The 23288-nt window shown below is 41.9% G+C and overlaps 1 protein-coding gene across 1 annotated transcript in view; it reads right to left on the bottom strand.

Annotated features, from left to right (window-relative positions):
- Positions 1-23288, bottom strand: part of PRKCH (protein kinase C eta) — a 221531-nt gene that overhangs the window by 133017 nt on the left and 65226 nt on the right. The window contains exon 2 of the mRNA XM_036842746.1: positions 18474-18537. Within this exon, the coding sequence (XP_036698641.1) occupies positions 18474-18537 (64 nt within the window). The remainder of the gene's footprint in view (positions 1-18473; positions 18538-23288) is intronic.

The raw sequence follows: 23288 nt of genomic DNA, 5'->3' as shown, positions 1-23288 counted from the left end.
CATATGGAATAGTTAGCATAACTGTTTTAATATCTGGTCTGCTAATCCTAACATCTGTGTTAGTTCTGGATCAGTTTCAACTGATTAACTGATTTTCCATTACAGGTCATATTTTCTTGCTTCTTTGCATGTCTGGTGATTTTTGATAGGATGCCAAACATTGTGAATTTTACCTGTTGAGTACTGGATAGTTTTGTCTTCCCATAAATATTCCTGAGCTTTGTTTGGGGACACAGTTAAGTTACTTGGAAATAGTTTGATCTTATCAGATTTTGATTTTTAGATTTTTTTAGGTGGGCCAGAACAATGCTAAATCTAGGGCTAGTTATTCCTCACTAGGGAGGCAACATCCTTCTGTATACTCAACTCAAGGCTCCATGAATCTTGAGATATTCCAGTCCAGCTGGTGGGAACGGGCACTATTCCTGGCCCTTTGTTAGTACCAGGCACAGTTCTCTCTAATCCTTTTGGATGACTCTTTCCCCCACCTCAAGTATTTCCTTACACTGTTTAGTACTCAGTACTAAAGGGGTCACTTTGCATATTTCTGGGGTTTCTTCTCTGGGCAGCTGTCTCCTCTCGGGTATTCTATCCTATCTCTAGCTGCCTCAGTCTTTGTGGACCCTCAAATCCCCATCTTCTGAACTCACGGAGTCCACTGGGCTCCAACTGAGAGAGGGACAGGGGAGCATCCAAGAATATGGTGGGGACTGCAGAAGGAGCAACTTAGCCGCGACAGTGCCCACTGTCACAGTCGACGAGCCAGAAATGGTGCTAGAAGCAGGAAGTAAACACCCAGATCTAGACTCTGTTCACCCTCACAGGCAGCAGTACTTCCCCGAGACCCCTAGAGGAAAAGAGCCCTTACCATACCTTGATGATACCTGTCAGCCTTCCCAGAAGCAGGAGCCTACCTTCAGCCCTTTGGATACGTATTACCCTCCCTACAGGCACCACGGGGCAGAGTAAAGAAGCTAACCCAAACCGCCACAAAAATTCCCAGTTTTCTAGCATGTGCTCCTCCTTCATGCGCACCTAAGTTGTAATTCTGCCTCCAAAATACACAAGAGATATTTTAATTAATAATTAAATACTGGATTTAAAATGGATTTTCACTTGAATATAACACCATCCTTAACTTAAGAAGGAACTGGGTAGTGCTTAAGCCCTCAACAAAATAAGCCAGTCCACAAACAAACCCTGCTTATGGACTCAAACAAAAGACACCATCTGGCAATACAAAGACAACCAAGCCTGTAAAATTAAAACCACAAAAGTCAACACACACTTTAACTGATAAATGAGGAACTAATTTAATAAACTAAAGTAAGTATTTGGGAAAAGACCAAAGGCTACGAAAACATCCACATGGAGTGAACCAACTGCAATGTGTGAATAAATAACAACAACAACAAAATAAAACAGCTAGGGCTGCTCCGAGTTGATGGGCAGCACTTAGGTCATCAGGCTGGTGACCAAACCTAACAAAATCCGGGTACGGGGAAAAGGTAGAGGACAGGAGCCAATGCTGCCTGACAATTTACAATGTGCAACCTGTCACTTAAAATTCAATTCCTCTAGGGATAAGAAATTAACAGCAAGCAGCACATGCAATCTGCTTTTAAAACACACCTTTCTGGGACCTAGAAATGTCTTACAAACATTAACTCATTCATCTTAAAATAGCTATGTGAAGAAGGTACTCATTGCACCCATGTATCTGCACTAAAGGAACCAGCCAGCCATGGGAGCTGGTTTTCAATATGATCCCAAAGGACAATTCCTGGACCCACTGCTCCTTGGGTCATGCTAGACAGGGGAGTAGACCCTAATGCCTGCCCTGCTGTCCTACCACCATTCCTATGGAGAGACCATGGCAGTTACACACACACACACACACACACACACACACACACGCACACACACCATCAGCCCTCACAAGGAGACGCCGTGCAGCAGCAGCAGCAATCCAGGCGTTAGCTAGATCCTCAAGGGGTGACTTGGGAAAAGACGTAACATTGGCTTTGGTGGGCAGATTTAGGAAGAGGGGCAACCTATGTTCCTTGGGGCCCAGCAAGCAGGAAACTGGCAAAGCAGTGCCCCCCTCACAGGGAGTGAATTATTCCTGTACCTTCTCTCACGTCCACGGCTTCATCAATGGCACCTCCCATCAAAAGCACTTAGACACACAGACTGGAGTGTACCTTGCACCCCTTCCAGAACATGAAATACATGATAGGTTCAAATGCTGTCTAGGATTTGAAACAATGACTGAGAAAAGAGGCTTATGTCATCATATTTTCCCCAGTGCCTTTCAGATGATTCATCACAAAGCACATGGAAATAAACTGGGTACAGATTTCCTTCCCAAATGGGTGGGTACATAATCTGCATCAGGCTGTAATACAACACTCTGTGGGTGTGTGCGTGTGTATAATCTCATATAACCTTCGCAACAAACAATCCTGGGGGTAGATACCACCAGCCCTGTACTTTTCATGTGAGGCAACTATTGCTCAAGGTCACGCATGGCTGGGAAGTACAGGAAGCAGAGCCAGGTCCATCTGATCGAAAGCTGATGCCCTTCTACCACTGACCCCGCATCTCCAGCACAGTAAGAGATTCCCAACAGCAGTTCCCAGGGGATTGTATCTGTGAGGTTCTGTTAAAGAAAGGATTAACACTAACACCAGAAATGAACATTGTGGGGCATTCAGGAAGCTGGAGACATCACTAAAAGTGACCTATTATCTAAAAGCCTGACTTATTTCCTGGATTAAAAAACAAACAAACAAAAAACAATGAAGAGAGATTTCTCTCCCTACCCTTCCCTGCAAAACTCCCCTGAACAGTGAGACTCTGCCTGACCCCAAACCGGAAGTGGGAGTGCCACTGGGGTCGGTTGGGATGCTGAATGGTGCAAGAGAGGAACTTTCATGATCTTCAGCGAAAGGAAAGTGTTTTCAGTTGACTCCAGCAAAGAAGTGATCCTTCCCCATACAAGACAATTAAGAGTGCCCCACGGCTACTACACACTGCCAAGAAAACACAGATTCAGGATTGCAAACTGAGAGGTGGAGCCACGGAGATGTGAAGTCAGAGGGAATTCAGACAACAGGCAGTGCTGGGAACAGGGATGCCCTGGAGAACCCTGCCCGGCCTGAAGAGTTCAAGTTGAAACACTTCAAAAGCACTGTATCGTGCCACAAACAAAACAAAACCCACCTCTGGGCCAATTTCAGCCCGTAAGCAGTTCATGGTTCCTGGTTAGAGGGAGAGACGACCAAACAGACACAGCCAGCGTACAGTCAATATCCTACATATTAGAAAAGAGGGCCCATAAGACTGGACTTAGAGTGAACTTGGATCACTCACAGAGGCAAGACCAAGAACCTAGGAATTAGAGTATCCACTAAGGACGTGCAACCCCTGAGGCAGAGGCGTGGAGCAAGACACGACGGGACACAGGTACACTTGAGCAGGACTCAGAAAGTTTCTTCTGCATCCTGGCTGAGTGTCCCCACAGGGTCCTGAGGGGCCAGCAGGAGGTATCAGAGTCCTACTGAATCGTCACTTATTAATATGTTTAACAAAATCAGTGGTTCCCTCTGAGAGTTAAGTTCAGTCTTTGTCAATGAATCCTTCCTAAAGTTCACTGCGGGAAAGGCCCCTCCAGTTATTGTTAGGTACCCCTTCGGGTGGATTCTAAGTAACCATTCGATGAGATGGTGGTACCCAGATATGCAGTCCCTTTTACACAATGGTATCTGAACGCTATTGACTTATTCAAGAGTTACTACACCCTTCCTAAGAAATAAGTTATTTATTTCACTGAGACACCCAAACTCATCATCATCTGAGTTTTCATTTCCAAAATCCCCCATAATAGTGAGATTGATATTGGTAAACTAAATGCTCAAAGCATAAAAATAGTCATCAAGAAACAGACTGACCACTTTTAAACTAGTCCCTTCTCTGACATTCCTACCTGCTTAAAACTATCCTGTTCTTTCTCACCATGTGAATGGCTGTTCTCATTTTCTGAGTATCAGCTATACTCCACAGTACAACTTACACAATTAAAGTCAGGTGCAGGGTCAAAGTGAGATCTTGTAGCTGACGCAGGTCTTGAAATTGATTGACAAGCTGCTCCAATCACAGCTAACGCCCTGACAAAGTAAATCCAGGTGTCAGGTCCACCACCAATGAATAAGAGATCAACACTGATGGAGCCATGCCCAGCCTTTGGAAAACTTGATCACATCTTCAAATATTTTTGCAAAAATAACCCTCCTCATGATAGTGCTGAGAAAGTCAGCATAAACTGAAAGATATCAAGCCTTCAAATCAGTCAGAAAAGTACACGCTGAGTTATTTGATCTGTTCTTGGTTCTAAAAATTAGCATACAGGTGCCATTGTAACCCAAACACTGACAAATAAGAGATGAAAGAAACTTTCATAATTTTTGTCATCATTTTTAAAGACAGAGCACCAATCAAATCTTTTAAAACATTTATACTATTTTTTAAATCTTGGCTCCTACTGTAACTGGAATCACTTTAAATTGCCTTTTCCTGACCCCAGTTACTTGAAGAGAAGGGGAAACGCCTAGAACCTGTCTCAAAGCCAACATTCCCATCCTGATTTTACCATGTTCAATCCTGACTTGAGTCTCAGCATTAGCACCGAGTGTAGACATTAGCAAGGCCCTTTGCCTCTGAGTCTCATTTTCTCCTCCTAAAAGTGAAAAAACTATAACCCGACCATTTTACGTCACAGCCTTTTAAAGGCTCTTTAAAAAAAATGAACTTGGAGTTCTGTCAACTCTTAAAAGACTATGCATCAAAGTAATACACTCTGCTATGCAGTTTTTTTTCTACATATTTTTTTCAACTAGCAAACCTCCCAATCACCAGAATGTTCCAATAATCAAATTAGATATGATTTAAGGTACAACAGGGGCATCCAAACTTGGCCAACTATTAGAACCAGCCTAAGTGCTCATTAGGAATCTGTTTCCCTGGCCTCTTCCCCAGAGATTCTGATTCAGTCTGGGGCCCGAAAATCTGTATTTTTCAAAATTCTCAATTGATTCCACTGATCTAGAATATAGATCCTCTCTTGACATTTCATACTTTTTGAAGGCCCCATTTTCAGTACTTGGTAATTCCCAATCTAAGGACTCAGGTAATGGAAGTGTCCTCATTTACATGAAAAAAGGATCATCAAAATGCAGTAAGAATTAACCTTCCAAAAGGTATATACTAAGTCCCCTATGTACCTAGACTGACCTTCAACCTATTTACTTTTCCAGATGTTTAGTAGATGTGTCACTAACATTTATTAAAACTTAACAAATGATAGTTCCCACCATGTTCACAGACAGAAGACTAGCTGAACCTAAATTTACTGTGTTTTAGATGGGTGAGGCTCACAAATAACAGTAATTTCTTAATAACCTATAACTAGAATTGAATTATAGCTAATTATATTTAGCAGTGCATGGACTTGTTATATATCCCCAGATAGTACATTTGAACTTTTAATGCTTATTAAGCTGTGTAATGGATCCTAATGTAGCTTAGAACAATAAGAAACCCTGATGGAATGCACAGAACTCGGGAAAGTCTTCATGATAAATTTAAAAGTTTCTGCTTTAGCAACTTACATTAAATCATTATAAGTGACTGTAAATATGGTGCTCTTCAAGCCCCTAGCCAAAGGGGAAAGATTATGTTCGATCAGCCAAATGGCGAGCCAGCATCAAATATAGGTGAACTTCAACTTCACTTAATTAACAAAGGTATGTTCCTGAAAAGGGAACATTAACAGGGTACAGTGACATTAACAGGGTACAGACCTTGTGTCAAAACGATGCTGGTACCTCCCCTGGACCCCAAGGTTCAGCCACGATCCTCTCCCTACTGCTCTCACTCACCTACCACGCCCCTGCCTTAGGGTCTTTGTATTTCCTGTCCCCTCTTCCCCCAACACAACCCCATGGTCCCTCCCTTCCTTCAGATCTGCAGCTCAAATACCAACCTGACTGGAACAGAACTGCACACACACAGTCCTCATCTCTGTCCCCTTGCTCTGCTCTATTTTTTCCATAGCACTTACCACTTGGCATACAATGTTCATTTGTCTAATTGTTTGCGTCTCCACCTACACACTTTTTGAGTTCTATTAGAATAAACTCAGTGTCACTATTAAGTACTTGCCTACACACATGCATGCATATATACATCACATAATGTTATACACAAATACTCTGTGTGTGTCCAGAGAGAGTTCCCTTGATCCACTGGATCCAAGCGGTGATAATTTAGAAGCATCGCTCAACCCAGTATATTCTGCAACCAAAGTAAATTCACAGAGATAGCAACTGACTTTCTCCAAAACAGTGTTAGAACTAAGTTGCACTTAGAAAATCGAAGGCCATCTCTGACATACACAAAGAATGTGTCTTTAACCCTAGACCACTAAGGCCCCCCTCGCCCACTCTCAAGCTCATGCAGGAAGTCAGCTAGTGTTGAACAGAAATTTCAGACACCAGGATGAAATCTTAATGCTGAAGACAAGTTTCAGGGGGGAAGGAAAGAAACAGGTCTTCCTGCCTCTTTACCTGCCCACTGACACAGGCGTTACTGGGGAAAACCTAATAAAAGGGATGTCAATGTAACTGGCCTGGCAAACAGAACCTCTGCTGCCTTGTTCGTTTGAAACAAAAAGAGCAGAGAGCTCTGAGGTTGCTGGAAATGAGACTGAAGCATAATGAAACCAGACTCTGGAGCAATTAATTTTTCTATCAGATAATTAAATCATTTCTGTTTTTCCCAAATCTCAGATCCACTGAGAGAACACTGCATGAGTATAATTTCAACTAAAAAAACATGAAGCTTGAGAAAATGAAGATACCAGTCAGACCCTGTTTTGCAAGAACCTTGATTTTAGAGGAACATGCTGGTTAGTGAGTGAGTGTCACATCAGGTGAATCTGCCGATGCTTCTGTCCATAGACTTTTGAGCTATTTTTGCCGTTCAGCTTTTAGTGCTTACAGCTCTGATCACTTGCTCAGAAGTATTGCGACTGCCTTGTTCCGCTCAAATCAAGCAAAGGTTTAGCATCAAGGCACCCATCACAGGCATCTCTAAAGTTAGAAACCACCATACGCTTTTGGGTTGTTTGGGCGTCATTTCCTGACCTCCCTATTTTTATGAGAAAGGGCTTATAACAAAAACCGGCTGAAAAAGTACATTGCACAGTAAAAACAGTTAGAGAAAAAGGATTACAGTTTCAAAAAATGATTGAATTATCCTGTCCTGTTTATCACCTAATTGTCACCTAACATCAGTCCCCAGTAGAATGTACACAAATGTTCGTCAGTTCCTTCTCTTTAAATTCTCACTAAAGTTAAAAGTGCTGGACTTCTGAAAGAAAGATAAAGGGGAAAAATAACCCAGAAATTCTAAAAATAATTTGGTCTCAGGACCTTTTTATAGTCTTAAAAATCAAGGACTCAGTTTTGGTTTATGTGGGTTCTCTCTACCAATATTTGCCATATTAGAAATTAAAATTGAGACTTTCAAAAATATTTATTCATTTAAAACAAGTCCATTGCATGTTAAAAAAAATAATATTTTTATGAAAGATAACTCTATTTTCTAAAGCAAAAAATGTTAAGTGAGAAGAGTGGCATTGTTTTACAATTTAGCAAATCTCTTTGATGTGTGACTTAGAGGCCAGCTGGATTCTTAGATCTGCTTCTGTATTCAATCTGCTGAAACATTGTTTTAGATGAAATATATGAACAAAATCCAGCCTCGCATGGAGATTAGTGGAAAAGAGAGTGTTTTAATAGCTTTTTCAGGTACTTCTTTGATTCTACATCAAAACTTGACAAGTGGTAGTTTCTTAAAAGTTAGTTGCAATGTAGAATCTAAAAACAATCAATGAACTTTTTATAGTGTTGTATTAAATCGATTAGTCTATCTTCAGCTTTCAATGGATCCTTGACCCATGCATGGTTTTGTAACATTCTGTATTGGTCATTTTGAAAACATGGGTTTACTGAGTTATGCAGATCCTCTTCCAAATGTTGACCTATTTTACAATATTAAAAATCACAGTTGTTAACATCAACAACAAACTGATGTGAAAAGTCTTTTTTAAGTATTGCAAGCTGACAAGCTCATATGGTGGATATAAATTTTCCAAAATTCTACCTATGGCTTGCAGGATCCAATTTTATCACTGGCATACTCACAGTTGCTTGCCTTGAAGTAACAAGCTCATTTCACTCATTTTTAAGAAAATACCTGATAAAATCCCATGTCTCCATAACTATAGTTTGTCCATTATTCTTTCAAGTAAAAATGGTGCCCCATGGGGAAAAAAAAGTGGCTAGCTCAATCATACAAGTGTTCTTCCTTGAGACACGGTAGTATTGCAGTATGTAGCAGAAGTGCCTTGTGCATATTTCCCATTTTGTCACACAGAATATTATAAAGATATATAGTCAAGGGATGAGCTTAAGAACACTAATCACGTTTAGTGCTTCATCAAAGATATTCTTAAGTGAAACTCTTCCTCCCTGCAATTGCCACACAATTGCAGGGAGGAAGAATACACTGGCTACACTGACAACTGTACACTTTGGTGGCTTGATTCATTCTAAGGCACCAGCAGTTTTACCCACCACTTCTTCTGCACCACTGGTGCAAACGTCAACACATTAAAAAAAAAAGACAGAACATCTTAGTATTATAAGGAAAATAGTTTTGAACTATGGACCTCTTGAAAATGTCTCTGGAACCTCCAGAGATCTGCAGGACCACATTTTGAGAACCAAATGAAGAATTTTGAACAAAAACACCACTTAAAAGTTTATCAGCAATAGGCAATGCAAGTAAGAGAAGTAGTCAGGATGAAGCTAATGATGGTTGAGGTATAACTAGGCAAATATAGCTATCATATCCTAAGCTGAACTCGTTTATTTGACTTTTAATTTCTTCCGAGTTCTAGCTTAATGCCTGCATTAAGAGAAACTACGGATGATGACGGTAAAACTCAGCAAATCTTAAGCTCAGCCTTCCCAGAGCTCTCTGATCCATACCTCGTATCTGAGGAGGTGGAACCTTTCCTAGGTCAATGTCAATCTTTAGGTTTAAGAAGGAGGAATCCAAGGAAAGTCTTGCAAAAGAGACATTATCCCAAAAGATGACAAAACTCTGAGGAGGGTGGGATTATACCACCTAAAGGACAGTCTTTTTTTTACAAGGTAGAATAAAGATAAAACATGGAAACACCTCCCAGATAGCTAGATGGCCTAGAAAGATCTTGGACCTCAGCATGCCAGTCTGAGCTTGTGTCTGGGTTCTGGCACTCACTATTCAGGAGACCATAGCAAATCAGTGTCTCTGAGCTTGCATACTGAGGATCACAGCAGCCTCAAAAGTTTGTTGTGAGGAGCAAATGAAATAACATATAGGATAGCAGGAACATACAGAGGGCATCAATTACGAGGGTAAGAGGCGATCCTGCTACCAGAAGAAAATAAAACAAGGGCTGCTATTGCTACTTGCTCAATTACAGGCCTACCACAGCGTCTGGTCCTCAGAAGGAGTTCAATAAATGAGCCCGCTGTCATGGAAAGGAGGAGCAGGTCAACTATGACATGGGATGATTAGTCTCAATCCTTTAAAAAGATCATTTCTTCTTTTTCCAGTTCCCCTTCTTTCCCCATTCCCTCAATGCCTTTCTTTCTCTCCTACCCTGTCTCCAACCTGGCAGTCATTTCCAGTGGGAGCCACATAACTGTTTGGACCAGCAGGAGAACGGAAGTAGTCACTCATCCCTCAGGTTGAATGTACAGAAAGAATACATTAAAAAAAAAAAAAAAATCTAGGGTCTTCCCTGGTGGTGCAGTGGTGAAGAATCCGCCTGCCAATGCAGGGGACATGGGTTTGATCCCTGGTCCGGGAAGATCCCACATGCCTTGGAGCAACTAAGACTGTGCGCCACAACTACTGAGCCCGTGCTCTAGAGCCCGTGAGCCACAACTACTGAAGCCCGCGAGCCTAGAGCCCGTGCTCCGCAACAAGAGAAGCCACCGCAATGAGAAGCCCGTGCACCGCAAGGAAGAGCAGCCCTCGCTCGCCGCAACTAGAGAAAGCCTGTGTGCAGCAACGAAGACCCAATGCAGCCAAAAATAAATAAATAAAATTTAAAAATTAAAAAAAAATCTAAATTAAGAAAAAGTATATCAACAAGCTGTCACCAGGCTTGAAACATGAGAAAGGAATACTAAAAAACAACTGCCATCAGAGATAACATTTTCCCCTTTAAAAATGACACACATTGAGAGTGTCAGATACAGTGAGAAACTGGGGGTTGCAACCTTCAAGCAGTTAACACGTTTCATCTGCCTTGGTACATGTGGCCACAATGATTTAGCAGAGAACATAATTATGTGTAAACCAGTGGTTTGACACAGGAAATTTGAGTGAAAATGGTTCAAAAAGATCATAATCTTACTCTACATTATAATGCACTGCCTTAGTAGAAAGAATAAGCAGATACCAATATTCAAGCACTTTCCATATTCTTCCCCGGGGGAAATGTATTATTAGTTCCAAGTAACATAATAAGAGCCTGAAAGAAGGGGGCGATTCAAAGTTTTAGCGAAGTTTTCTCAACGAGCTTCAAATCCGCAAACGACAGGTGCTCTGTCAGGTGGCATTTTTGTTTGTCTTTTAAGAAGTTACTTTTTCCTCCTAAACTAGTGCAGAATACTTTCAAGTTTGCTTTGGGACCTCTGGGGAAGAAACATGTCCACAAAGAACTTTCATCTTACTATCTTCATAAAGATACTTCTACCATTAATTCTTTTGATTTACTTTATTCTTTTAAGAAACTATCTTAAAATTAAACTTTCTAAGGGCAAAATGTTATGTAATTGTTAATAGGAGATGATTCACTTGTCATTCATTATGAGAGAGAACTTTACAACAGAACGAAGGGAATTATCTTACTCATCTCTTCCTACCTGCAGTTTTTGACTCACAGCTTAGTATTTATTTAGAACCTTTAAAATATTTCTGAAATACTTTAGTCATTTAAATTTTTTAACTCACCTCTTTGTAATACATAAAAATTGGGAATTAAGGATAAAATATATACAGACAAAAAACACCAGCTTTAATTTATAAATGAGAATAGGTAGCATGTGTTCAAAGTTAAAGCATCATTTGGATGTTGCAGAGGCAACTCAGATTCTGTTTTTTGTTTAGAAAATAGATTTTTAAAATGTGTAATTTTAATTTCTTATTAAAGAGAATTTCAAACACATGCAAAAGCAGACAGCAACTTATAATAAATCTACATGTAACCATCACCCAGCTTCAACAGCCAGCTTGTGGCTAATCTGGTTTTATCTGTACCCTATCTCCCCCCTCCTCCCACGTCTGGAATATTCTGAAGTAAATCTCAGCTATCATTTCATCAGTAAATATTTCAATATGTATCTCTAATAGATGCTCTATTTTAAACAACCAAAATGCCACAATCACTGCTAAATCAGGTTAATAATTCCTTACTATCATCATGCATACAGTTACTGTTCCCATTTTCCCAGCTGTGTCCTCGGAGTTATTGTTTTGCAATCTGTGTTTGATATGTTCTACATGTTGAAACTGGTTAATATGTTTCTCTTCTGTTATTTTGATTTTCCTTCCTTCTCTTTTCTTTTTTTCTTCCAATTTTTAGTCAAAGGAACCAAGTCTCTTGTCCTATCAAATTTTTCCACAGTTTGGGTTTTGCTGATTGCATCTCCTGGTGTCATTTAAAATGTGCCCCTATCCATTGTATTTCATCTACAATGGTGGTTAGATGCAGAAGACTAACCAGATTTGGGCTTGATTTTTTGACAAGACTACCCCACAGATGGGGTGGTGTGCTCCCATGAGGAGACACACGTTGTCTGGTTGTCGCTCTGTGGGCCAATCATTGAAGTATGAGGTACCCTGAATCCAGGCAAACTTCACTTATGCAAACTACATTATCCTCTTTAAATCTTAGACTGTATTTCTTAATAGCATTACAATGCAGCAACATCTTTTTTGATTTGTTCTCACATGAGGGCATATCACTACTTTAACTTAGTTTCTTTGTATGTATTGCTTCTCTTCCAATTATAACAGTTATGAGTTTAGTTTGATGCATTTTCATCAGTACTTCATCTTTTTTTTTTTTTTTTTTTTGGCCACTCCACTCTTCCAGGCAAGAACTAGTCCAAAATAATGACAGTCAAACAGGGCCACAGTGACAGCATCTAGAGGCTGCATTAAAAATCCAGGTCTATTTCATCGCCTTAATAAATTTCAGCTTGATTAGGTGACCAATCCAGTTGTTAGCTCCAGAAAGGCTTAGCCAGAATGAAATAAAGAGTGACATGAGACAGCCCTTTCAAAATAATAAATCACTTCAACTGTGCCTTGACAGCAGTGCTGAGGGGAATTCTGTATCTGATGGAGAGTGATAACACCTTTCTTAAGATGAACAATGGTGATGGGTTTTTGACCCAGTTGATAATGTTATGCCTTCAGCTCTGTGACAGACTTCCACGAAGAGTTTCCTTGCTCCATCGCAGTTTAATGAAGAGCCCTCACTGTAGGTTTTCAAGCAGGATCATCTTCTTACCTCAGCATTAAACATAAACCCACACACAGCACACTTTATCATCAAATTGTGAAGCTACTACTGTTAACACCAGTTCAAGTATGACTTTTCAAAAAGACTTTTATGTTCTGTCCTTTCTCCAAACTTCATTATCACCATTTGGATGCCAATTTCTACCATCTGGCGAAACAGTCCCTGGCATGCAGTAAGCACTCAAATATTATTGAACGAGTATATTAACAAAATGGGTGTTCATTAGGTAAACCTTCGGCAGAGTTTGGGTGAGTTTGACAAATTATAATCTGTGATCCAGGTCCTTAATTACTGGTGTTCCACAGAGTTCTGCTTAGTCAACCTTGGCTTTCTCTCTAAATCTTCTTACTGGGTCCCTTCATCCTTGTGCCTGTCTCCCACTGGCACCCAGAGCTACATCTCAGGCCTCAATCTCTTGCCACACTCTAGACTCTTTTTTTTTTCTTTTTTTATAAATTCGTTTATTTATCTTTGGCTGTGTTGGGTCTTCGTTTCTGTGCGAGGGCTTTCTCTAGTTGCGGCAAACGGGGGCCACTCTTCATCGCGGTGCGCGGGCCTCTCACTGTCGCGGCCTCTCTTGTTGCGGAGCACAGGCTCCAGACGCGCAGGCTCAGTAGTTGTGGCTCACGGGCCCAGTTGCTCCGCGGCATGTGGGATCTTCCCAGGCCAGGGCTCGAACCCGTGTCCCCTGCATTGGCAGGCGGATTCTCAACCACTGCGCCACCAGGGAAGCCCCAAACTCTAGACTCTTATTGCTAGTTCTTCCTAAACATCTCCACTTGGGTTTCCCACAAGCTTCTCAAACTCCACCTGTTCAAAGCTGACTTCATCACGTTCCATTCCTATGTTTCCGCCCTGGTGAAGGACTCCACAACATCCCTCTGACCATCATCTGGGTCTCATCCTTATGCATCCCTGACACCCTATGAATTGCCAATTCCTGTTAGTTTCGAGATCTATATATTTCTCATAGCTGTCCCCTCCTCTCCATCCATCCTGCGGATTCCAACTGAACTTGGGCTCTAGTAACCTCTCCCTCAGACAGCTTTAGTTGTCTCTTACTGGCTGTTTACACCCCTGTCTCCTCTTATGATCTGAACAGTCCCCAGCCCCAAGTCCCTTGTACCCACAGCTACCAAGTCAGATTTTGTTTCTCATTCCTTAAAACCCTTCACTGGCACCCCATCACATCTACTAGCCTAGAAGTAGTGTGACCATGCAATTTATCCTCTAACCTGGGACCCTTCTGAGAGTGAAAGGTGACACTGTTAGTAGTTACGGTGGTATAGCAGACAAACTCAGACTGTCCCGGGCAAACCTACGCATGAGGCCCTCCCAAGTCTCTGCTACACCTCCCACTGCACTCCCTCACTTTCAGCACCCCTCTCGCTACTTTCAGTCTCTGGAACCCGTCACTGTTCTCTCACCCCTATGCCTGTGAACAAACTGTCTTCCCCTCTTGCACCATCTTTCCCGGCCTGGGACATTACTATTGATCATTCCAACTTGCTTTAAACATCACCTACACTGTGAAACTTCTAAAATCTCCTGGCTGATCCAATCACACCATGCCTTGGACTTATTCCTATGCTGGGACCTGGGCCCCTGCACTGCAAACATGGGCTGCATCTGCCTGCCTCCTATGAGCTCCTTGAAGTGTCCGTGTCTTGTTCATCTTTATCTCCCCAACATCTGTGATGAGATCACAGGTCTGCACCCAGCAGGCATTTCTCATGTCATTTCTCAGTCATGTCTTATATTTAATAAAAACTTTTTTGCCTTAGCTACTAATTCAGCACAATTAATGAAAGATGAAAAGACGAGACAGGATGAAATAAGGAGTAGTCAGTAGCTCCTAATGCCAGTCCTGTATATCACAGACCACAGCTCCATTTAAGCAACTGCTTTTTAAAGGAGAGCTTTGGGATTATAGCATCTGGGCTAATGGCAGAACCCCTATAGGAGGCCATGAAAGGGAAACAGCCATGGCAATAAGCCAACATCATATTAGAAATTGTCCACTAAATTCTCGAAGCTTCTAGTATAAAATAAAGGCAGTGTCGAAATAAAACACACCTGCTGAGTATACTTGGGGTCCCAGGCAGGGGTGGGGAGAATGACAGGACTCCTGCTGCCATGACAACAGGAACACGGAGATGAGAACCCACTAGCGTGCCTTCATAGAGCACTCTACAGTTTGCAAAGCACTTCCCTATGCATTCTACCACCTGACCTTCAAAACAACCCTGTGAGATAGATCAGATGCATGCCGAGGCTCAACCAACACTTCTTTTTTTTTAAAATTTAACTTCTACTTTATATTGGAGTATAGTTGATTTACAATGTTGTGTTAGTTTCTGCTGTACAGCAAAGTGATTCAGTCATACATATACATATATCCATTCTTTTTCAGATTATTTTCACATATAGGTTATGACAGAATATTGAGTAGAGTTCCCTGTGCAATACAGTAGGTCCTTTTTATCTATTTTATATGTAGTGGTGTGAATATGTTAATCCCAACCTCCTAATTTATGCCCCTCCCAACCTTTCCCCTTTGGTAACCATAAATTTGTTTTCTGTGTCTGTGAGTCTGTTTCCGTTTTGTAAATAAGTTCATTTGTATCATTTTTTCAGATTCCACATACAAGTGATATGATATTTGTCTTTCTCTAACTTACTTCACCCAGCATGATAATCTCTAGGTCCATCCATGTTGCTGCATGTGGCATTATTTCATTCTTTCATCAACCAACATTTCTTGAGCTCTGACAATCCCTCTGGGATCCCAGGCCAATGCCCCCCTTCACAGCCTGAGCCACACCAGGCAAGCCTGACCTCATCCTGCTTCTTTATGTAAAACCCTTCAGCATCCCAGATGGAAACTAGAGCTCCAAATGTTCTATCAGCCTACCTGTCACTTTATGGCCAGGGATGATCTAGGGTGGCTGACAGGTGAGAGGTCAAGCCAGGGACATTCTCACAGTGCCAGGTCCAGGTGCTGCCACAGCTGAGGCAGGTGTGTGTGGGCGGGGAGGCTCCATTCCCTCTTGTGCAACACACACAGGGGCAGCCATCACGTTCCCTGCATGTGACAAGGAAGCTGTGCCCTAAGGCAGCAGCAACGTGCCAGCTCAAGCTGAGCCCCGGCCTAGGAGCCAAACTGACGAGGCAAGACTCCCACAGACAAAGAGAACAGACCTGAGCTTCTAAAATACAGCCCACACCGTGATGCCATAGATCCTGAAATTTCAACATTAAAAAAATCTATTTCTCATGGATAAAACAGCTCTTTTAGCATCTTTTAAAATACGCAGGCACACCTAAGAGGGGTAGAGCGCTAAGAGAGCGATCACTATCATTTTAGTGTGAATTAGTCCATGAATTCACTGTCTTCCTTATTAGCAAGTGTTCCTGGAGAGAGGAGATCACTGGGCATCTTACTGGAGTAAGAGACAGTGGAAGGCAGAGAACAGGAAGGACTAACTTAGAGGGGAGTTGGAATTACCAAAGATGAACTAGGCCTGCCTCACCATTTTACGCAGGGTCACCTCTGAAAGGAATATAATTGCAATGACCTGGTAAGAACTCACCCCAAATAACACTTGACATTCCTTTCTTCTTATCACTATAACTAATAAATTAATATTGGGTTGGCCAAAAAGTTTGTTTGTAACACAGAAAACCCAAACAAACTTTTTGGCCAACCCAATACTATGAGAATACTGAGGAGTATTCCAGAGCCATTGTTCTGATGTTTCTAGTGTAAAATTAAGGAAGATAAAAACTTAATAAAATCTAGTCCTAGAGAGCTGGTGTAACTCTAAAAAAAGATGTCATGTAACAACAATGGCACCATCAGACCTGGTCTAACATGCATGGCCTTACTCCACTGGTCCCTTGTCACTCAGTGCAAAAACGTAGTTCAGCACATTCAGAATCTCACTCACTCCTCATTCACACCTCTATTCTCACTGCTGGGCTTGTCTGTACCATGGCTGTACCCATGTTCCGTGTGCTGTAAGAATGTTCTATCAGCAATGTTCTGTAATATTACATTATATTTTATTTGACTGAGTTATGAGCAGACTCATTTTTCTCACAGATCCTGTATGTTCAAGATACCAAGCCAAACCAAAAGACCTGTGAGCAGGCAGAAGACCCCCAAACTGTAATCTGGACAGTTTTTTCATGTTCAAGTATCCCAAGTTTCTGCTAATTTCAAAAGATAAGATGCGACCATTGAGACAACAACTTGAAAAATGTTAACATTAAGACAATTTGCCCACGTGAATGAGAAGGGTTGGCTGAGACGAGAGAAAACCACTTCTCAAAGGTGTCATCAGTTTGCAAAATGTCAACACCAAACAGACAAACCATGAAGCCACACATTTACAGATCTTTGCAAGGATTTTAGTAACGGTGGAGTAGCTTGTAATGGACTAATCTTCCCACCAAAAACAATTAAAATATTTAGAAATACATTCTAAAACAATTAATTGGAAACACTGGAGGGCCATCAGAAAAGAGAGAGGAATTAGAGGGAATTTGATATGCAAATTAAAACCACAAGATATCATTTCATAGCCACCAGCATGTCTAAAATTAAAGAGAAGGACCATACCGAGTGCTGGGGAGGATACAGAGTAACTGGAGCTCTCATACATTGCTGGTGGGAATATAAGAACACAACCACTTTGGAAAACCATTTGAGAGTTTCTTATAAAGTTAAACATGTATCTACTCTATTATCCAGCAATTCCACTGCTAGGTATTTACCCAAGACAAATCAAAGTGCAATTTACATACAAGAATGTTTATGGAAGCATTCTTTATAATAACCCCAAACAGGGAAAACTCCAAAATGTCCATCAAGATGAGAATGAGCAAACAAAACTGTGCTACATTTATGTAACAGAATATCCAGCAGTAAAAAGGAACAGAATACTAATATACACAATGACATGAATGGGTCTCACAGAAATTACGCTGAGCCAAAGGAATCAGACACAAAAGAGAACATGCTATGTAGTTCCATTTATATGAACTTCCAGAATAGACAAAACTAACCTATGGTGAAGAAACAAAGCAAAACATTGCATTTACTGCCTCTGGCAGCAGGGGATTAACTGGGAGAGGACACAGGGAACTTTCAGAGGGATGAAAATGTGCTATGTCTTGAATTGGAGCATTAGTTACACAGTTGTATGCATTTGTCAAAACCAAACTCTTCGCTTCTGATCTATTCATTTCTCTGTATATAAATTTTACCTCAATTTTTTAAATATGGGGAATGGGAGATGGAGGTAGTGCAAGGGGAAGAGGAAGAGAATACCTTAAAGGACAGAATGAGATAAAGATTATAAGGAAGAGAACACAATCCTTAAATTTTTAATACACTCCTGGGGCAAACTAAAAGGTTGGTCCAAAGCCAAAAATCTAAAATACAGTTTAATAGACATGAACCAAAAGGGGCAAGAACCTCTTGAACTAAGAGCTAAGATGATGATGAATAAAAACAAAAACCCAGTGAGTGTGTTAAACAAAACACAAGATTGCCAGAGTTAGCAAATATATTTAATCTGGCAACCCAAACCAATAGACCATTAGACAACAAAATACCAACCAGCCTGGTTTACACAGTCAATTTTTAAAGCGTCTTTTACGAAATGCTCTTCTTATATGCTCCATGATATAAATTCCTACTGAGTATGAACTAAGAGTACACAAATACCAGAAACCACCCCAAATTCATTCTTACCTTCAGTGAAACTTCCTGTTAGGGTTATTACAACAAATACTTTCCCTTCTGGCTCCAGATCCACCTAGAAAGAGAGAAAAAAAATTGTATGTTATATGCTAATTTTGAAGTATTCTTTTGTGGCCCTCAAATAATTCTTGACAGAGAGGCCTCAATGCACAAATCACAGCCATAAATCAGATCTATGTCTTTCATTGAACAGTAGAGGGGCAGGAAACAAGTGACAGCAGAAGAAACTGTAAAGGATGAAAAGCAGATCTAAATGAAACCATTCTTGCAATGTTTTCCCTCTCTCGAATGTTTTCCTTCCATTTTGGCTCTCTGTGATATTGATGAGCTCCCATACACGTGGTCACTGTTTCTGAGACACCCCTAACTGATGTGCACCATTTGTAAGAACAATATTTTACTAAACCACGAGGCAAGTGTATGAAATAGAGAAATAATAGCAACATAAAGGCAATGAACCAATGTGCCGTGGTCAACTGCATACCCTTAGTTTGAGAAAGTAAAGAGTTTGAATAGAAGGGTGCTGTCTCTGTCTACACCATTTCCACCTGAGTGCAGTTCATCTTCAGGAAGCAGCAGGGAAGGCAGTACGTGTGCTGTGCATTCACTACTCTCGACTGTTCATGGGAACATCAACGTTCCTTCAAGTTCTTATCTACGAGCTGAGAAAACAAGACAGATGTTCTGCCAACGAGGCAGCTGTACGTCTTCTCACTAGAGCCTGTCCTCTGCACACACTCTCGTCTCCCAAAGACCTTCACACAGCACGGCCCCAGGATGGGGCAGCACCTTCCATATCTGCTCTGACCACACTGGCCCAGGTAGGCAGGCTCTGCCCTCTTCATGCTAACCTTGAACTACCCATGAACACCTCTAAGCCATGGATTCTGAGGTTCTTTGGGGCTCTGATACATACATTTACAATTGTCCTTAAATAAAATCTTGTCAGGTTTAGCCTATGGCTTCAGTTCTGCCTTTGACCTTTTGTCTAAGAGAGGGAGGTTCAGAGAAGCTGAGTATAGATATGGATGGTCTTTTGGGTAGAATATTAAGTTTAAATAAGCTGCAAATCACATGGTACAGTGTCCAAACTAGACCAGGACACGGACTCCAGTCTGACCGCCACAGCAGCTCTGCACTCTGGGCAAGGTCCGTAACCATCCCAGCGTCACTGCTCCCATCTCCAAGTCCATGATGTCATTATTCAGCATTTCTGACATGGCTTCTGTCAGACAATCTCAAAGAGCCTTAACAGTACTATTTACTCTTTGTATTGTATCTATAGGTGACCAATACCGAAGAAAAGAAATGCACTGACCTTACCCTAGAGCTCACCACCACCTATTTTTAAGTACTACACCCTGTTTATACTCTTTCAAAATAAAAGATGCCTGTTTTATACTGACTCGGAGAGCTTCATCTATGTAACAGCCAATTCTTATAAACCCTGCCTTTTTATGCATTCAGTCAGTTATCAGTGTGGTTACCACACCGTAACTCACTCCAGTCTTCAAATCAGCTTCTTGCATCACGACTACTAACTTAACAATATCCCTTTAACTATCTTAACACTACTTGTGAACCTTTATAGAACAGTTCTGAAAATAGAGCTCTCTGGAGAGATGACTAAACAGGATGTCAGTCTCTAATTGTCTCCACTCTCTGCCTTGACTTGTTTCAAGTCAAAAATATTTTATTTTTAAAAGCCACTCCCTCATCTTCAACATAAAAGCCTGGCAGAGCCAGATACATGCACACACATTCGACCTCACCACATCAACTGCTGCTGGCACAGAAGGAGCTGCTGCCAGCCTCCAAACTGCCAGGCCACCGCCGAGATCCAGCCCGTAAACTCCCTCCAACACTGCCCGAGGGCCCATAAAGGAGGCCACGCCACCCCATGGGCAGGAGCTGCTCTCACAGACAGCAGGAGACTCCAGCACTTAGAATCAGGAGCTCTCACGGTGCAACAGGTTCGATCCTCATTTTTGACCCAAGTCACCATCACGGTGGAAAAGCCAGACTCAAATGCCATCTGTAAGCCTAGTTAGTCCATCTAAGACCTCAGACCTTAGAACAGGGTTTTACCAACTGCAGGTCGAGACTCACTAGTGAGACATGAAAACCATGTAGTGGGTTGCACACAACAGGGATTTTTAAGTAGAATAAAGTGGAACAGAAAATATGAACACGCCAAATAGTAAGGAAAAGTACCACGCCATGAAAATTCTGTTCTCAGTTTTATACGCGTGAGAATGGTATACTGGGTTTTAGTGTAAAATGTCTTCCTTAGTGCGTCACAGAGAAACAGTTTGAAAATGTGACCCTTGAGGTTATCTGCTTCACCTATACAGTGCCGATGGTTTGGCATCTATACATGGTGGTGGCTGTTTAGACAGCTCCATTGACAGCCAACTCACTACCACCACAGCTGGCGTCTTTCATTCCTGTACCCCAGAGAAGATCCTTCTCTAACAGCAGAAATGCAGTGACCAATAGCTTCCATTCATTGACCCTAGTTTTGTCCCCTGCTGCTGTGGTGCATATTTTAGCTCTACAGATTCTGGGAAGAGCACTTTAGCTTTATTGGAGAACCACCCTGCCCTCATATTAGTCCATGGCTCAGCTGAGAGTCTACCGCTGGTTCCAGAGTGGACATGTGACCCAGGCTTGCCAAACAGAGCACTGAATTCCCTCAGCCAAGATGACGGGCCTGGAGCTGACACGTGCCCTACATCTGGCCATCTGAGTAATTGCTCCTCCCTACCCTCGGTCACTGGTGCAGGTTTGGGCACAAAATCCAAGTAGGTCCAATCAGGAATCCTGGATCTACAAGGAAGAAGTACGATCTCACTCCTGCTGAACTGTAATCTGGAAGGACATACACTTGGGAGTGTCTGGCACCATTCTTACTACCACATTGGGCTGGAGAATGAAGTCAATAAAGAAGGGAGAGCTGAGAGACAGAAAGAGACCAGGTCTTGATGTCATTTAAAGCCTTAGATCAAGCCCTGCTTGATTCTTCTGGATTTTCAGTTTTTTGAGCCCATAAATTCCTTTTGCTTTAGCCAGTTTGAGTAAGGTTTTCTGTCACTTGCACCCCAAAAGGCTTATCCAAATTGGCAGCCAAAGAGAATAAGTCATATTTGTAAAGACAATTATCACCTCCCCTCTACACCTTCTAACGCCCATGCCATCTCCCGCAATCTGCCCCCCTGCCTCTCTCTGGCACTGAAACAGCTCCTGTAACCCTTGTCACATCCCACGGTCAGATCCAAAGATGTGTCCGTCTTCCCCTCAGCTGACCCCTCTGCCAGTGTCTGATGCTCTTGCCCACTTCCTCCTTCATGAATCTCTCTTTAAACCCTGCTGCTCCTGAGTCCTCTTTTCCTTCCATCGGAAGATTCAGACTCATGATTTCAAAACCCACCTGAGATTCTCTGGGGGTAGGAGTAGGAGAAAAAGCAAACATATCAGAACCTCCAAGAGGGTGTAGTCACATTCATTTCCTAAGTCTCAAGCACACACTTTATTCCCAAACCTAGATATGCACCTTTTCTGAAAGTCTCCATCTCAGTGTCTCACTAAGACAAGTCCCTTTAATTCAACATGTCCAGAGTCCAAAGTCTTATCATGTACCCCCAAATGACTCCCCCATTTCCCCAGCAGCCCAGGCTCCTCACTATGTGCATATAATCCTACCAGATCCCACCAAGTCCACTTTCTGAGCCTCTCCTAAACCCTCCCCTTCCTCTCCACTCCTCCTGCCCTGCCTCACCTTGCCTCTTGCAGGGGCCTTCTAGCTGGTTTCCATCTCCAGACTCATAATTCCCCAGCTGCCACCACTGACATTTCAAAAATGAAAATCTGACCCTGTGACTTTCTAACTTAAAATCCTTCTATGTGTCCTCTCCCTTCTATGATAACAGCCAAACTCCTTAGCAGGGCACACAGCCCCACATGCTGTGTCCTTACCATCCCAAACCCATACAACCCGCATCTCAGCATCTATAAATTATTTGTAGACTCTTCAGGGAGGCATATTATTTCATTTTTAACCTTAGAGATCAACAAAATGTATTATGGGGCAGACAGCATAATGGAGAATGTAGTCAAAATGATGAAAAATATACATTACCTGTCTGAAGCTTATTGCCTAGTGATTTGAGGCATGCAATCTTTATACCTAGAAAATCCTTCTCTTTTTAACCTGTCAAACTCCCATTTGTCTGTCGAGAATCAACTCAAAACTCACTTTTTACAGGAAGACCTTCCGAGACCTCTTTCAGACAGGTGGGCAACTCCACACCATTATAGAGACCATTGCTGGAACCCCCTCATGTTGTAGCCACTATGCCCTGGTCCCTTAGGACCCTGACTTGCACATAAGAGGACTGAAATGGTTTTGTGAATGAGTAAATTAACAAACAAGCAAGGATACTCCAAGCAGCTTCATAGAAGACATGGTTTTCTCCTCCTTCACCATTCTGATTGGTTTCCTCCAGATATGCTCCAATTTCTCCACGCTCCCATGGAAGAGTGAACATCAGCCCACAGGTGCACCAGATGTTAACAGGGCAAAGCAAGGTTATCACCAACTTTGATTTCAACAGTGACAGTGCCCTTTAGTGATGCAGCGACAGACTTCATGAACACTTTGAGAAGCCCCAGTGACCCAGCTTGAGTTTGCCATCAACTAAAACCTTTGCATCTTTTCTACATGCTGTAAGGCTCTGCTTCTCACATCCTGTGCAGTGCTTAGGCCCCAAATCCTAAGAGCTCCATATTTTTTCTGCAGAATTTCAG

This window comes from Balaenoptera musculus, chromosome 2, assembly GCF_009873245.2.
Source record: "Balaenoptera musculus isolate JJ_BM4_2016_0621 chromosome 2, mBalMus1.pri.v3, whole genome shotgun sequence".
Classification (NCBI taxonomy): Eukaryota; Metazoa; Chordata; class Mammalia; order Artiodactyla; family Balaenopteridae; genus Balaenoptera; species Balaenoptera musculus.
This window is presented reverse-complemented; position numbering and strand designations above follow the sequence as displayed.